This window comes from Lynx canadensis, chromosome F1 (genome assembly GCF_007474595.2).
Source record: "Lynx canadensis isolate LIC74 chromosome F1, mLynCan4.pri.v2, whole genome shotgun sequence".
NCBI classification, from domain to species: domain Eukaryota; kingdom Metazoa; phylum Chordata; class Mammalia; order Carnivora; family Felidae; genus Lynx; species Lynx canadensis.
Window position 1 is genome coordinate 60,689,319 of NC_044319.2, and position 15,038 is coordinate 60,704,356.

The 15,038-nt window shown below is 47.8% G+C and overlaps 1 protein-coding gene across 4 annotated transcripts in view; it reads right to left on the reverse strand.

The window, feature by feature from the left end:
• PBX1 (PBX homeobox 1) overlaps nucleotides 1-15,038 on the reverse strand; it is a 295,008-nt gene that overhangs the window by 55,295 nt on the left and 224,675 nt on the right. For all 4 annotated transcript variants that reach the window (XM_030303262.1, XM_030303263.1, XM_030303264.1 and 1 more), the window contains one exon: nucleotides 2,028-2,272. In XM_030303262.1, the coding sequence (XP_030159122.1) occupies nucleotides 2,028-2,272 (245 nt within the window). The remainder of the gene's footprint in view (nucleotides 1-2,027; nucleotides 2,273-15,038) is intronic.

The following is a 15,038-nucleotide window of genomic DNA, read 5'->3' on the forward strand; positions in this document are numbered from 1 at the left end:
AAGCTCTGCCCTTCACAGGATGTGTGACCCAGATACACAAGCTAAGCCTTTTGATCTCCATTCCCTCACCTGTATCAAAATGGAGAGGGTGGCAGTTCTTGTCCTGGGTACCCAACCACAAAACTGTCTTGAGAGACAAGTGCAGTGCTGTTGGCAACAGCGTTTTACTCATTTTGGATGAGCGTAGAAAAATGACAAGGGGGTTTAAATCAAGTAAACAGTCAGTTCTTCTATGTTGCTGGCAACCTGAGCTAAGAATAAAGCCAGTTTTCAACACCTTCCAGCCTAATATCCATCGTAGTCACGGGTCTAGTGGGGGAAGCCACCCTCTGGGCCCTTCTTGTGCCCCTGGAGTTTGGAGGGAGTTAAATGGATGGCAGGTCTAGATAGGTTGTTATAACCAGGCTTAATCTTGAAGGTCAAGTAGGAACAGCACTGAGTAGGAAGAACTCAAGAGGCTAGCTAGAGACCTTTATAGGAAATATCTCCATCTGTCTTCCCAAGCTATCCCACAGGTGAGGGCAGACTCTGAACTCTACAGTGATGGATCGGGTTGGAGAAGCTTCGGGGATCAGCCCGCTACCTGGGCTCGGCATCTCCTGAGATCTTGGGAAGTCTCTCCATGAGCCAACACTGTGGCAAGAATGTATGTTGTCTCCCGAGAAGGTGAACAGAAATGACTCACAGGTTCTTACCACCAGATCGCTTCTCTTTTCCTCCCCTCAAACCCTCCCCAGGCTTATCTGATCGTTGAGCTTCCATACTTGGCTTCATGCTTCACAGCAATTTTTTCCCCCTCATAAAAGAAGGGACTCGGTAGAAATCCATTTCAAAGGTAGACGGGAGTGCAATAATGAAACTTTCTTCGCTTTAAAATTTAAAATGCCTATTTCTACTTTAAAATTTAAATTTTCTATTAAGTTTGCATTTGCCTTGTACCTAGATAGTCCTGAGTGGACTGTACAGGGTCTTTTGATTTGCTTTTGCTCCCTCTTCTTTCGTGACTCTTAGAAAAGAAAGCCGGAAAGCCAGCAATTTGATGGAAGTTAACTACAGAACTTCAGGATAATGCTGCATTCAAAAATGTGACAACAAACACACCTGTCGCCTACTTGTGGAAGAACGACTGGTGTAAGGGCCTTTTGCTCCTACTGACCAGAGGAAGCAGAATAGATATGCAAATTCCCGTGTGTGTGCGTAGAGGGGAGGGTCTCTTAGAGAGAGGAGCTCTGTTATTACGTACACTTTACATACTGCTTTGTAATTTAAAGTCTTTCTTATGCTCTCCTTCATATGGTCTTTGTGGTCCTGTGATGCCAAATGCACAGCTCTTTGCCATACATCACCACCTTTCGGGTGGAATATGTGGACCACTGGGTCCTACGGGCCATCCGTGGAGTGTCAGGACTGGAATCCAACTTTCTTGCCTACAGGGGTCCCCTGAGACCTTCTACTCTTCTTCTGGAGGGAGGTGAGTATCCTATTCTGTATCATATACAAAAAGAACATGTTTGACTCTCAGTTGAATGGAGTCTGGGTACAGCAAGGGCTTTAAGGCTATGTTTTAGTATCCTTTCCCGTAGGATTCCATGAGTACCCAGAAGATAAGGAATCCTCCCCCAAATGAGCAAACAAGGGCCCTAGGAACCCAGCGACCACCCCACAGGTCAGGTGGTGACTCTGCTAATGACCTCTATTACCCTGATGAGACCTGACTGCACTCCAGGGCAAATGCTCTGGAGCCTCAGCCTGAGTGTTTGTTATACTGACTAGTAATGTTTCCTGAAATCATCGCTTACAACTTACGTTTTTAAAATGCCTTAATGTCCAGTGTGCCTGGGTTTTTAACAGTGGATTTGGTAGACTCGAGGATTTGGATTGAGGATTTGGTGGACTCCATTCTGACCAGGGGCTCTGTGTTGAAGCGCAGAGGCTGGCCCCTGGGGTCTCTGTAAGCCCCTGAGTTAAGAGGTTCTTCGTCCTTCCTAAAAGGTCCTGGCACCCGATGCCCTCACGGCCATGGTTACCTGCTCGTACTTCTCCAGCTCCGTGTGGTAGATCTGTCTGATCTGGGACAGCTTGGCTCTGTAATCGGAGTGCTCCACGGAGTTGTCTGAGCCCGCGCCTCCCGAAGCCGCCGCTGCGGCTGCGGCTGCCGCCGAGCCACCACCCTTCTCGGGGCCCGCCACCCCCTCGGCCAGCAGCATGTTGTCCAGTCGCATCAGCTGGGGGTCTGTCGGCTCCTCCTCCTGGGCTCCCCGGATACTCAAGACTGCAGAGGGACACAGTGGGAGGGGAGGGTTAGTGGTAACCCAAGCGAGCAAATGAAGAAAAATAAAAACAAGGCTGTGTCACTGGCTCAGCAAATCACCAAAGAGCTTGCAAAATGGCATCTGCAGAATGGGTGAGGGATCAGGTGAGGGGATACCGAGAGTGGGGGGAGAATGCCAGGAGAGGACTGCTTTGTTCCAGAAAGTAACGATGCTCCAGCTACCCGGAACAGTCCAATTCACAGGGGCAGAAGGTAGAGGGAGCTGGGGACAGGGGCCTGGGAGTCAGTGTTGCATGGGGACAGAGTTTCACATGGGGAAGGATGGTGGAGTGTCACACGGAGACAGACAGTGGTGACGGCTGCACTACTGAATGCACCTAATGCCGCCGAACTGCACCCTGGACGCTGAAAAATGGTCAAAATGAGAACTTCTGTTATGTCTATTGTACCACAAAGAAAGTTCAAAAGTAAAAAATTTAATTATAACAGAATATAATCTTCACGTTCATCCCCAAACTGCCAAATTTTTAATTCAAGAAAAGACATTTCCTTCTTTGTTTCTAATTTTAGATTTCCACGAGTTTGTGGTTTTACACTCATTGACCCTGTAATATTTGATCAGCCCGAATTTTCACATTTCCAAAATAATCTAAGCCACATACATCCAGTCATTTTGGATGGAAATGTTAAGACCTTTCCTGCAGACCTGCAGGGAGGGTAGAGAAGTCTAAAAAGGCAAGAAGATACCTTGCATGTCAATGTCAATTATTCTTCAATAAAAAAATAAAATAACAAAACAGCACGAAGGCAAACTGGCCGTCAAGTGGGGAATATTTATCTCTGGACACAGAGATCTCTCCATTCCAGGGGAGGACTCTGTCCTGTTCGAAACCAGGGTGAGACCCATTTAACAAGCTGTTTTGGACATTCAGAGAAGCCAGGTAGGGTGGAGGAGGCTCAGATAGATGAGATGGCTGCTTTTTATTAAAACGCCATGGCCATTTGGGTGGGGGGAGTGGTTTGGACTGGAAGAGATCAAGTGTTTTAGTAAATCAGCAGAAGAGCCAGGCAGTCTCTTTTTACTACCCTCATACAACCTGCCATAAAATAAATCACTCATCTAAACCCAGTTTAGCTGTCAGCAGCCAAGTCTTTGTTGAGAGGGAACATGAAAAGAATTTCCAATTAAAAAAAAAATGGAAAAAAAATTGGGGGTAAGTCGTGGGAAAGGAGGGAAGTGATTCAAGGCCGAGGAGAAGGAGTCCTACATCCGTTTCCGTTTGGGGATGGGGACAGCAGGCATGATGTGGCCTGACAGATACGCAAGCACTGGAATGATCTGAGAATCAAGAGCGGTTTCCAGGTAGGGTGTCATCTGGGGAGCCCCAAAGGGGGGGTGTCAGTTTCAGTCATCTCCGGAGCCCCAGCCAGGCAGCCCCACGGGGTCAACACCAGGAAGGTGGGTATGAGCTCAGTACGAGGGAGCGTATAAATGTTCAGGGCATCCTATCACACAGAATATCAGCATGACCACACGCTCCTGGCTTCCAACAGGCATGACAAGAAGCAACCTCGAGCGTCGTTCGGAAGGAAATCCCAACTCCTGTGCTGAAAGGGACCCTGCAGCTGGGCTCTCACGACACATGAGACAGCCAAGAGGCATGTTGAGTCACGCGGCCCAAGAGAGGCGGTTAGAGCAGAGGGTAAAAGGCACCGGGTAGAAGAGCAATGAAATAAGAAAGGGTGGCGGGAGGGAAGGGAGCCAGCTGGGGTGGGAAGGAGGAAGCCTGTGCACCTGTACACAAACACCATGCACGACCGGCCCCGTTCTGCGTTCACACCGGAATCCTTAACATTCTGCTTCACCAAAATAAAATTACCATACGGGTGATGGCATCGTTGAAGTTTGCTTTGTGGACTTTTTCTTTTCCAGTGAAATCCTTCTTTTGTCGGTCCAGGACACTCACTGGGAAATTGCCCCTTTGACTGATCTTTGAGTAACATTTGGTCATGTTACTCTGTCCCTTGAATTTATTTACCCAAACCTCCAAAGTCCTGTGAAGAACCTATCACCACTAACAGAGGTTTCCTTAAGAAAATAATTCAATGCCGTACCCATTTCCTGCATTAGACACCCTTCCCGTCCCCAAAGGAACGAAAAGAATGGGATCACCCAAGCACCCAGTGGTACAGTCCCTCTTCTCCGCACCTTTGCAAGTGAGGGCATTCGTGTGTGGGGTCTGTGGGCGTTTCTCTACTGGATTTTATTTGGTGAATTGTAATTGCTTTATCAACAAAAATATTTATGGGTCGTTTAAAAGTAAAAGATTCACCTCTGAGCCATTCTTTTACATTTTTTTTAATGTTTACTTATTTTTTTGAGAGAGAGAGACAGAGCGCGAGCAGGGGAGGGGCAGAGACAGAGGGAGACACAGAATCCGAAGCAGGCTCCAGGCTCTGAGCTGTCAGCACAGAGCCGGAGGCGGGGCTCGAATTTGTGAACCGCGAGATCATGACCTGAGCCCAGGTCAGGTGCTTTGCTGACTGAGCCCCCCAGGCACCCCTCTGAGCCATTCTTAAGAAACAAATGTAACTGCCCCACTTTAGCTTGGGCATTAATTAAATTGTGCCGGGGCAAAATTCTACTCTCTTATCCACTCGACTGAATCTGGTGTCGCATATCCTCCAGAAGAGGCCACGGACTCCGGGAGAGCAGCCCCTGCACCCTCCCCACCCCCTCCAAGACTGCCAGGAACCCCCCACCCCAAGATGCTTGAGCCAATGGTAATGCCTCTGAGTGGATCTTCCTGGTCACTCCATAGCCAATCCCTAGTGCACGTGAGAGATCTTATGATAATTTCTGGTCCCAAGGAAGGTAGCAAAGAGAAAGAGAGCGATGTCATCCGAATGGTCAGGACTCGCCCCATGAGGGCCAGCCTATAACCTGTCTACCCAAGATGACGGCAAAGATGCTGAGACAGCACACGAGCCTGGGACAACCTCACTCAGTCTGTCAGTTTATTCCATTAGCAAAGTTCAATTAGGAGAAAAGTAGGAGAAGCAGGGATAGATAGTCACAGACCAGAGGTCCGGCCCAGTCCCTCCAATACTAGGCAGGGAACCACGGGCATGTTACCACCACCAACATTCACTTCTGAGTGTATTTTCCCTTTCCAGACCCGCACGGTTTCACCTACCCCCTATTCTCCTATTCTCCACCTTTTCTTTTTAAAGTCATTTTTTTTATTATTTTTTTTTTCAACGTTTATTTATTTTTGGGACAGAGAGAGACAGAGCATGAACGGGGGAGGGGCAGAGAGAGAGAGACACAGAATCGGAAACAGGCTCCAGGCTCTGAGCCATCAGCCCAGAGCCCGACGCGGGGCTCGAACTCACGGACCGCGAGATCGTGACCTGGCTGAAGTCGGACGCTTAACCGACTGCGCCACCCAGGCGCCCCTTAAAGTCATTTTTAAAAACATTTTATTCATTTATTTTGAGAGAGAGAGAGAGAGAGGGAATCCCAAGCAGGCTCTGTAGCTGTCAGCACAGAGCCTGATATGGGGCTCAAACTCACGAACCATGAGATTACCACCTGAGCCAAAATCAAGAGTCGAACGCTCAACTGACCGAGCCACCCAGCTGCTCGCCACCTTTTCTTTTCTTTTTTTTTCTTTTCTTTCTACTTTTTAAAATTTTTTAATTTTTATTTATACTTGAGAGAGAGAGACAGAGAGAGAGAGAGAGAGAGTGCGCAAGCAAGTGCAGGGGAAAGGCAGAGAGAGAGGGAGACGCAGAATCCGAAGCAGGCTCCAGGCTCTGAGCTGTCAGCACAGAGCCTGGCGTGGGGCTCGAACTCATGAGCCTTGAGACCATGATCTGAGCCAAAGTCAGAGGCTCAACCCACTGAGCCACACCCAGGCGCCCCTCTACCTTTCCTTTGAAACAATCGATGGGATACACAAACTCTCCACACAGACTCTGCACACCCACCTAATTAACATTTTGTTGGTCTCAAAATCCAACTGGCTTTAAATAAAACAAGACAGAAAATTGCTGAGATCAGCAAAGCACACTGAAAGGATACACTGTAAGCCCCAAACCACCATGGAAACTTCAGGTCAGTCACACAGTGCAAAGCACTCATCTGTATTGACTCTTTTTTTTTCCCCCTGCTCAGGTAGAGAGGACAGATTTAGTTGAGGGGGGAAAAACACAGTGCAAATGTTAGCACTTAACTTAGCTTTTATATCATTGTACGGATCCTATGTATCATTGTAAGCAAATACTCCTTAAAAAGAAATTTGGATTTAGTAAGATTTAATACAGCTGGTTTCTAAACGTGGCCAGTAAGAAACTGGCCTGATGGAATACAGTGCACCTTAGCCTAGATGTTGCTTGCATTTATTTAGTTATTAAAATTTTTTTAAGTTTATTTATTTATTTTTGAGAGAGAGAGAGAGAGAGAGAGAGCACAAGTAAGGGAGGGCAGAGAGATAGAGGTATACACAGAATCAGAAGTAGGCTCCAGGCTCTGAGCTGTCAGCACAGAACCCGACCTGAGGCTTGAACCCACGGACAGTGAGATCATGACCTGAGCCGAAATTGGACGCTTAACCGATTGAGCCACCCAGGCACTCCTTTGCTTATATATTTATTTATTTTTTTAAAAAAATATTTATTTTTGGGAGAGCACAAGCAGGGGAGGGGTCGAGTGAAGGGAAAAGAGGATCCGAAGTGTGCTCTGCACCGACAGGCTGACAGCAGAGAGCCCGATGCAGGGCTTGAACTCACAAACCACGAGATCATGACCTGAGCCCAAGTTGGACGCTCTACTGACTGAGCCACCCAGGTGCCCCTGTTGCTTGCATTTATACTCAGAATTCAGAACTCATAAATAGGTCCCAAACCAGAGAACTGATGAAAATGAAATAATATAAAGATGGGGGGAAGGGAGCAGTCCTCTCCAAATTATACCTTTTAAATGATACTGAAATCATAAAGAAAATAAAAACTTTCAGGGTATGTGTCAGACTCCCCCACTATATGTGTGTGTGTGTGTGTGTGTGTGTGTGTGTGTGTGTATACACATTTATACATATACACTCACATAATGTATACATATATGATGTGTATATATAATGTATGTGTATAATGTGTGTATATATTGCATATATATAATGTACATATATAATGTATATATAATGTTTGTATATACGTGTGTATTCGTATAATGTGTATATACAATGTGTATATATATATGTAATGTGGGTATATATATATATATATAGTGTGTATATAAAGTGTGTGTATATACTGTGTACAAATAATGTATATGTAACATGTATACATATAATGTGCATGTAATATAAGTATATACAATATGTATATAATGTACATATATATAATGTATATAAATAATATATAATTATATAAGTGTATGTAATGTATATATAATGTGTGCATACATATTTGTGTATATAATGTATATATAATGTGTATATACTGTACATATTGTATGTATATATAATGTGTGTATACATAATGTATCATAATATATGTATATATGTATATGTAATGTATATATGTGTATAAATAATGTCTATATAATGTGTGTATATATATGCGTATATGTCTATATAATGTGTATATAGTGTACATATTGTATGTATATATAATGTGTGTATATAATATATATAATGTGTGTATAAATAATATATATATAACGTGTGTGTATATAGTGTATAATATGTGTATATATGCATGTATATATAATGTGGTATATATACATGTATATATACATATGATATGTGTATATATAGTAACAACATAAGCAAGAGAACACATTCATCTTCCACTACCTCACATAGAAGATTCTGGTTCTGATGGTCTTGGGCTGTGTCTCTATGCTTGGAGGAGGCATCCATGGCAATAAACCGCATACACCTTATTTCTACCCAGAAGGAGAATCCGTGTGAACCATTATAAAAATGGGTGTTGGGATTCACGGATACGGAAACTGTTCAGCTATTCGGTTTAAAAAAAAAAAAAAAACAACTTCCACCAACATTAAATAAATAAATGAAAAGGGTGATATGTCTAAGCAGAACTGATGCTACCCATTTATTGCTTGAAGCCAGCACACTGGTGTGTAGGAGACAAAATGATTATTTAAAAGCTCCTTTTTATCTCTGTGCCACCATGCAAGACTCAAATGAACCTTTCGCCAGGACACCAGAGATGTTAACACTCATCCTCCAAGATCCAATTTCCACCAGCGGAGCTGTTACCTAATCCAGCAACCATCACATATGATCAGGTTTCTGCTTCTCTGATGGGCGCCCTGCGCTCTCTCCCTCCCCCCCGCCACCCCTTGCTCCCCCGTCCAGCAGCTTTTACTGAACCAGGTTTTAAAGGGCCAAGTCCCCTGTTTACAGCAGTGTATACAGGGTTTTAACAGTCGGGAGTCAGGTCTGTACTCGTCCACTATCAGAGGACGTAATCAACTGCGGTGGGCTCGCTATCCGGGGGGCTGCCCAAGGAGGCAGTTAACCCTTTTGCTAATGACCGCCAAGGAAGGAGTCTCCTCCTTGCACATCTACCCCATCTTGTATGAGACCAGTCAAGGCAGGTGAGTGATTTATGTAGAAACTGTCACGAGCCCTTTGAAAAGCATCTGATGTCACATTGCCATGGCTGGCCCAGGGGTTAATTCTTCTTCGGTAAAACTCCCAAGATAAGGGGACTGTCATAGCACAGTCGGAACTGCTCTCACCACTGATCTCCCGCTGTTCTTTCTTTCTTTCTTTTTCTTCAGAGAAGGAGAAAAACAAACCAAACCCAAAGACATATTCAAGATCCTTTGCAGGGGGGTGCTGCATGCTGGTTTTGTCCTTGTCTGAACAACACGGATCCTGAGCAGCTCCAGCCTATGCCCACTAGAGGGCACTCTTTCTTCACCAAGGATGGGTTCTGCAGGGAGGGTCCGGCAGTTTTCCAGTCCCCAAGTTAGCCTTGGGGGAGATGCCCCTGCTTAGACTCAACTTTCACGGTGGGGGCTGGTGGCGGGGGAGGAGGGCAGATCTACAGAGAGGCTTGTCTTCAGATTTGGACAGCAGTCCAGGGACCTAAAGGTGGGCTGGGGGACAGAGATACTGACAGAGATATAGAGATAGAGATAGCACACAGATAACAGAAATAGACAGAAGACGACAGGTGGTTTGAGAAAGGGCATGAGGAGGCCTGGCCAGGGTAGATGCCCTCACACTCTCTGGCCAATGTCTTTGCTTGATTGGAAAGTGTGAGACTTATACCCCCCGCAGGGCGTTTCCTCGTCCATGAACTAGTCTTCACTACACATGACCAGGAAGAGTCGGGAGAGAGCAACTCTCCCAGCCTCCCCCAAGACTGTTCCGCCATCTCTAGGAGAGAAGTGTGGGACGGAAATACGTTGTCCTTGCATTTTTAGGGATACAGCCAAGTGCTGGCCTCCTGAAAATATCACAGACACCCCTAGTATTTGTTCATCAAGTACTTGTACGTACCGAATTGTGTCACCTTATAAAACATGAAGTCCAAACTGCATAGCGGATGATTCAAGGTGACAAAGGCAATGTCACAACAAAGTAACTTTCCCCCCAAATCGAAGCAAATGGGCCACAGCCAAGACTAGAATCTAGAGTCTTAGACACCTTATTCTTGACCACAACATCAGGATGCTGACTCTTTCACGAACAGTAATTAAGTGGACGTGATATCAACTTGGGGGGGGTGTGCACATGTGTGTGCACGCACACAATGTCTTTCCATGCGCAGATGATGACTAACATTCTGGGGAGAAGACAAGCAGAGATGAGGCAGGGAAGGAAGGAAGGAAGGTCTTCTTACTGACTTCTTAATTTCTTTCAATTCCTCCAAATCTGGTCCCCTTCAATCACCTCTTTCTGCCAATGGCACATCAACGGTTAGAGCCACCGTGCCACGGGACAGAATGCCCTCTTCTCTCTCGGCCAGAGAAATCCACTTATCACAGTCCTATCCTATTTCGAATCTCAGCTTGGCACCCTCCCCCACGAAACCTAACCTAATAATAGCCCAAAACAAACTCCCTCACCTCTGAGCCACCAGACCATGTGCTGTCTACACTACGGCCACAGGGCATCGCAGAACACCCGAGGTCACACCTAGCAGCTTGCCAGAGCAAGGCCGTGAGCTCCTGAAAGGCAGAGAAGACCTGTCCTGCATCTGGGTGTCCCCCATGTGGCCTCTCAGAGCCTCGGGCGCTAAGCACCTGTCCAAGCATTTCTTCACATGTAAAAAGAGCGAAGGAGGAAAAAAATGGGGGGTGGTGGGACCCAAAGCCTTTTGCCTCACCATGCCAGGAGGGAGGTGGGGGGTTCCCGCGTGCCTCATCCCCTAGGTGCCAGTTCCAGGCTGGACCAAGGCCAGCATGCTCTTGGATCAAGGGCCTTCTCCCACGTCAAAAGTCTGCCTTTGCAAATCTGACGATTCCAAACAAGCAAGTCTAGGCTGTCCTTAAGCCAGAGTCTCCGGGACCCGGAGCCTGGGGTATCCCCAGAAAGCCGACGTTATCCACGAGGAAGGCTCTGGCGTGGCCAGGCCCGCAAGGGCTGACAGAGGCCCCCGGTGAAGGGGACGTGCACACGATGTGACCACAGCTGAGCCCTGTGAGGAACGCTCAGTCCACTTACATTACTGACCACAGGCACCTCTAAGGCGCCAGGAACGAGGTGGGTGCTGGGATTTGCAAGAGGAACCAGCCATGGGCTCCGGCTTCCAGAGGCCCGTGAGTCCTAGTCCTCTGGTCCCTTCTCGCACACGACGCCAACCGCCTCGAGGCCTGCGATGGGCACAGAAAGTCGCCAGAGGAAAACCCTCAACCAATGCACAGCCTCCTCCCCGTCCTCCTGGTTCTTTCGTTTCCCACAAGCCCGATCACACCCGCAAACCAGGAACTCCTCAGCTCGAGCTGAGAAACGACTATGACATAATTTGATTCTTCTACACCAAAGGAGGGACCGCAGTCTCCAGTTAGTGGCTTGAGGCTCAGGGCAGTGCGTCCTGATGCTCTTAACCCCTCGTTTGTTTCACGGAGAAGCTTATTTTCGTGTGCTTTTAAAAGAGTGCCCATCAAACAGTTGGAAACGATTAGCAATTCAACGCCCTGAAGTTTCCAGACCAGCACTGTAGCCGGCTATTGGTCAGTGCTTCTGGTTAACATGGGGGGCACCAGCGGCCACGGGAGTGGAGACCCTCCTGGTGCCCCATGCCTGGTGCACGCTACGATGGGCTTGGGGCTGCCTTGTCAGGTGAGAAGGCCAAGGTCACGAAATCTTCAGGTGCTGGAAACCACGCTGGGACTCTGTGCTGTGTCTCAGCCCTTCAGAAGCGCAGGGACATGAAGGTGGGACCCCAGCTCCAAGGTCTCTTTAAGTGCCACCAGGGATTTAGCTACAAAGATAAGATGTCCTATGGCTCTTTCCCCTTTCCTTCTGGGTCTAGACGTGGCAGGTGGACCCAGAGAGGGGACCTAAGGGCCTTAGTGAATCGGCAGCAAGATTTTGAGATGCCTCAAATACCTCATCCTACAAATATTTCCTGAGCATTCCCTTCGGCGCCAGGCACCGTGCTGGGTATCGAAACACGACGCGATGCCCTTACTGCTTCACATGCAGCCCACAGCCACCAAATGTGCAGGGCTCCGTGGGAGGTTTTCGGGTGGGGCGGTGGGGGGGGGAAATAAAATCATAGGACACTCTTGAGATGATTTTAAAGTTTGTTTGTTTTGGGGGGTTTATGTTTTCGGGTGTTCTTTAGAGAAACACATCGCGATTTTCTTGTCACCTCTCCTTCTGGGCTAGGCTTCGGCGGGCCTGGTCACATGCGTTTTCTCCTTCTCAGGCGATGCTCGGGCACAGATCCCATTCACACGTCCCCTGCTTGGCACAGGAGACTCCCCGGGCCAGCTGGCAGAGACAGGGCTTATGTGCCGGGCAGCAGGCTCCTGCCTTTCTGGATGGGCGCCGGCTGCCTGGGTGAGGGGCTTTGGTCCTTAATAGCTCAAGCCTGGACGGCAGCGCGGGGAACCCCTTTGCCCGAAGAGTCGCTGCAGAGGCCGGTAGGAGGCCGTGACCCAGGAGCCCTGGGCATGTGAGGCCTGCTCTGCACGCGGTAGCCCAGGACGCAAGAAAGGGTCTCCTACCAGGCTGTACATAAAAGCATCAGGACTGGATAGCGGCCCGCTGTGCGTTCCCAGGCGATGCACGCTTTCTCTGCCACAGGAGTCTCTGAATGAGGTGACCGCTGAGGAAGTGAGAGACACTCCTCAATATTCTCTCGCCTAAAGATGAAAATGTTCCGTGGCTTGGAGTCTCCGGTACCTTCTCTGCGAGTGCTAACACGCGGTAGATTTCCTTTCCCGTCATAGGTTAATATCCCCAAAGTGCGTGAGTACACGCCCAGGGCCCTCTTCCGTCAGCTCCACAGCCCGGCACGGAGAAGGATCACTGGTACAAAGTCACGTGCGGGATTCCCACGCCGTGACCCGGCCCTTCCCTTCAGCTCGGCTTCCTTATCACCCAACTGTCAATAATAATATCAGCCACACCATAATTCTTATTAAGGATGAAATAAGGTCATTTTTATAAAAGCACATGTCTGTGCTCAGTAACTGGTAGGTTTTCAACTGTTGGTTAAACCCGAATCAATCCCATTGAAAAAGGTCCCTTGGGGAGGAATGAGAAAGCAAGACAGATTTAGAATTAAGAGTTTGGGTTCTGTATCTTAAGAATCAGCAACACAGAAGGAACTGGGATAAGTCAATGAGTGTTCACACACACACACACACACACACACACACACACACACACCAGTCCCCCCCCCCACAAGTATGCATGCACATGCACATGCACACTCTCCCCCAGTTCCACACACACACACACACACACAACCAGTTCCCCCCCCCACAAGTACATAAGCACATGTACACGCACCCTCTCCCCCAGTTCACACACACACACATGCACACTCCCCCAGTTCACACACACACATGCACATTCTCCCCCACTTCCCCCCCACACACACGTGCACACACACATGCATACTCTCCCCCAGTTCCACACACACACATGTGTGCATGCACACGCACACTCTCCCCCACTGTCCTGTGATTCCAGGCAGGCTCATTTTCACACCATCATAGACCAACCAATTGATCCTCAGCCAACAGAATAAATTTCAAGTATCTTTTTGTCCTCTTTCTCCCCCCTTCACGTTCCTAGCTTCCTATTCTCCTCCCAAGCACGTTTAAGAACCTTGCTTCCTCTGAAGCCTGAAGACTCCTCTCTTTACACAGAGCCCCTGACTTCGGTCTTCCTGAGTCTTGAAGCATCTGAGACTCCCGGACCTGGCAGAGCTCGCTCGGGAAGACTCAGCCCTTCGAGAAGCTGGAAGACCCTTCTGGGAACCACTTAGCTCTGACGCAGCCTCCGCTTGGGTCAGACAAGCTAGCCTGGCTGCTTCTCATTTCCACTAAAAAATAAGTAAATAAATTATAACCAAAGAGAAGAAAGCCTGTTCACCATCAAGGTCTGAGCAAGCTTGTTTCAGTTTACTTTCGGGTGGGATTCAGGCCTCACGATCATCCTTTGCCGCAGGGGCATTAAGGAACCCCACACTCAAATGTTAAAACAACCGGATGTTGCCACATTTCTATCATGTGTGGTCTTACCATCTTGACATCGTTTCATTGTCTTGGGACGACGCATGCTTTTCCGGTTCCTGGTGACAAGTGGGATTTCCTTGCCTGTATTTACAGACTCGATCATAGCAGAAGCATTTTATTTCTCCAACCTTCCAAACAATTTCATCAGAATTTAGTTTGAAATAAAGAACATTCTGTTCCCATACAGCATCCTTCCCAGTTTTTGAAAACCGCAGAATAATTCAAAGGCAGGTTTCCTAATGCAATGTGCTACTGACCTTAAGGGATCTTCCCACAAGACAGTGATAACGGAGTCTTAGCCTGCGCTCCAGGACTATTCCCCACTGCACCAATCACAGGAGACACGTACTAGTATGAACAGTACGCCCTTGCCCTGCTCGAGTTAGCTCACACCTCCGTCGATGGCCAGATGACCGCCATCGACAGAGGTGTGCACCCCAAGGACAGACAGACCATGACATCACAGATGGCAAGCAGCAGATTCCAGCAGAGTAGACGCAGGGTCTGGAATCAAGAAACGAGGTGCAACATTCTAGTTCAGTCCATCCTTTGGCCTCTTTCACTCAGTCCTTCTGTTTCTCTCTCCATGAGAAACATGAGCCCCTTGACTCTATAAAGAGGATGAGAACTTGAAGTGTGGGAGAGAAAAATGACTAGTGTGTTTATCTTGAACAAGACAAGAGAAAGGGACTCCCTGAGGCTCAGACTACTGTTACCACTGCAACTCCCATTGACGATGAGATCATTTCACATAAATGTGTATGTTGACTATGCTAATATTATGTCGAGATAGGAGATAGGACGGAGTGTGTGCCCATCTCCTATTTGGGGCCTGGGAGATGGGCTACCTGGGGAAGGGCCTGGCAAAGAGTGTGGACGCAAAGGTGAAGGATCAGGTTGATCCGTCAGTGTCTTCCAACATATTCCTCTCTGTAGAGACGGAACATTGGCTTTTAGCTGAGTTCACGGCCACTGAGAGATGCTTTCCAGCTTCCCTTGCAGCTAGATGTGGTCGTGTTGTGG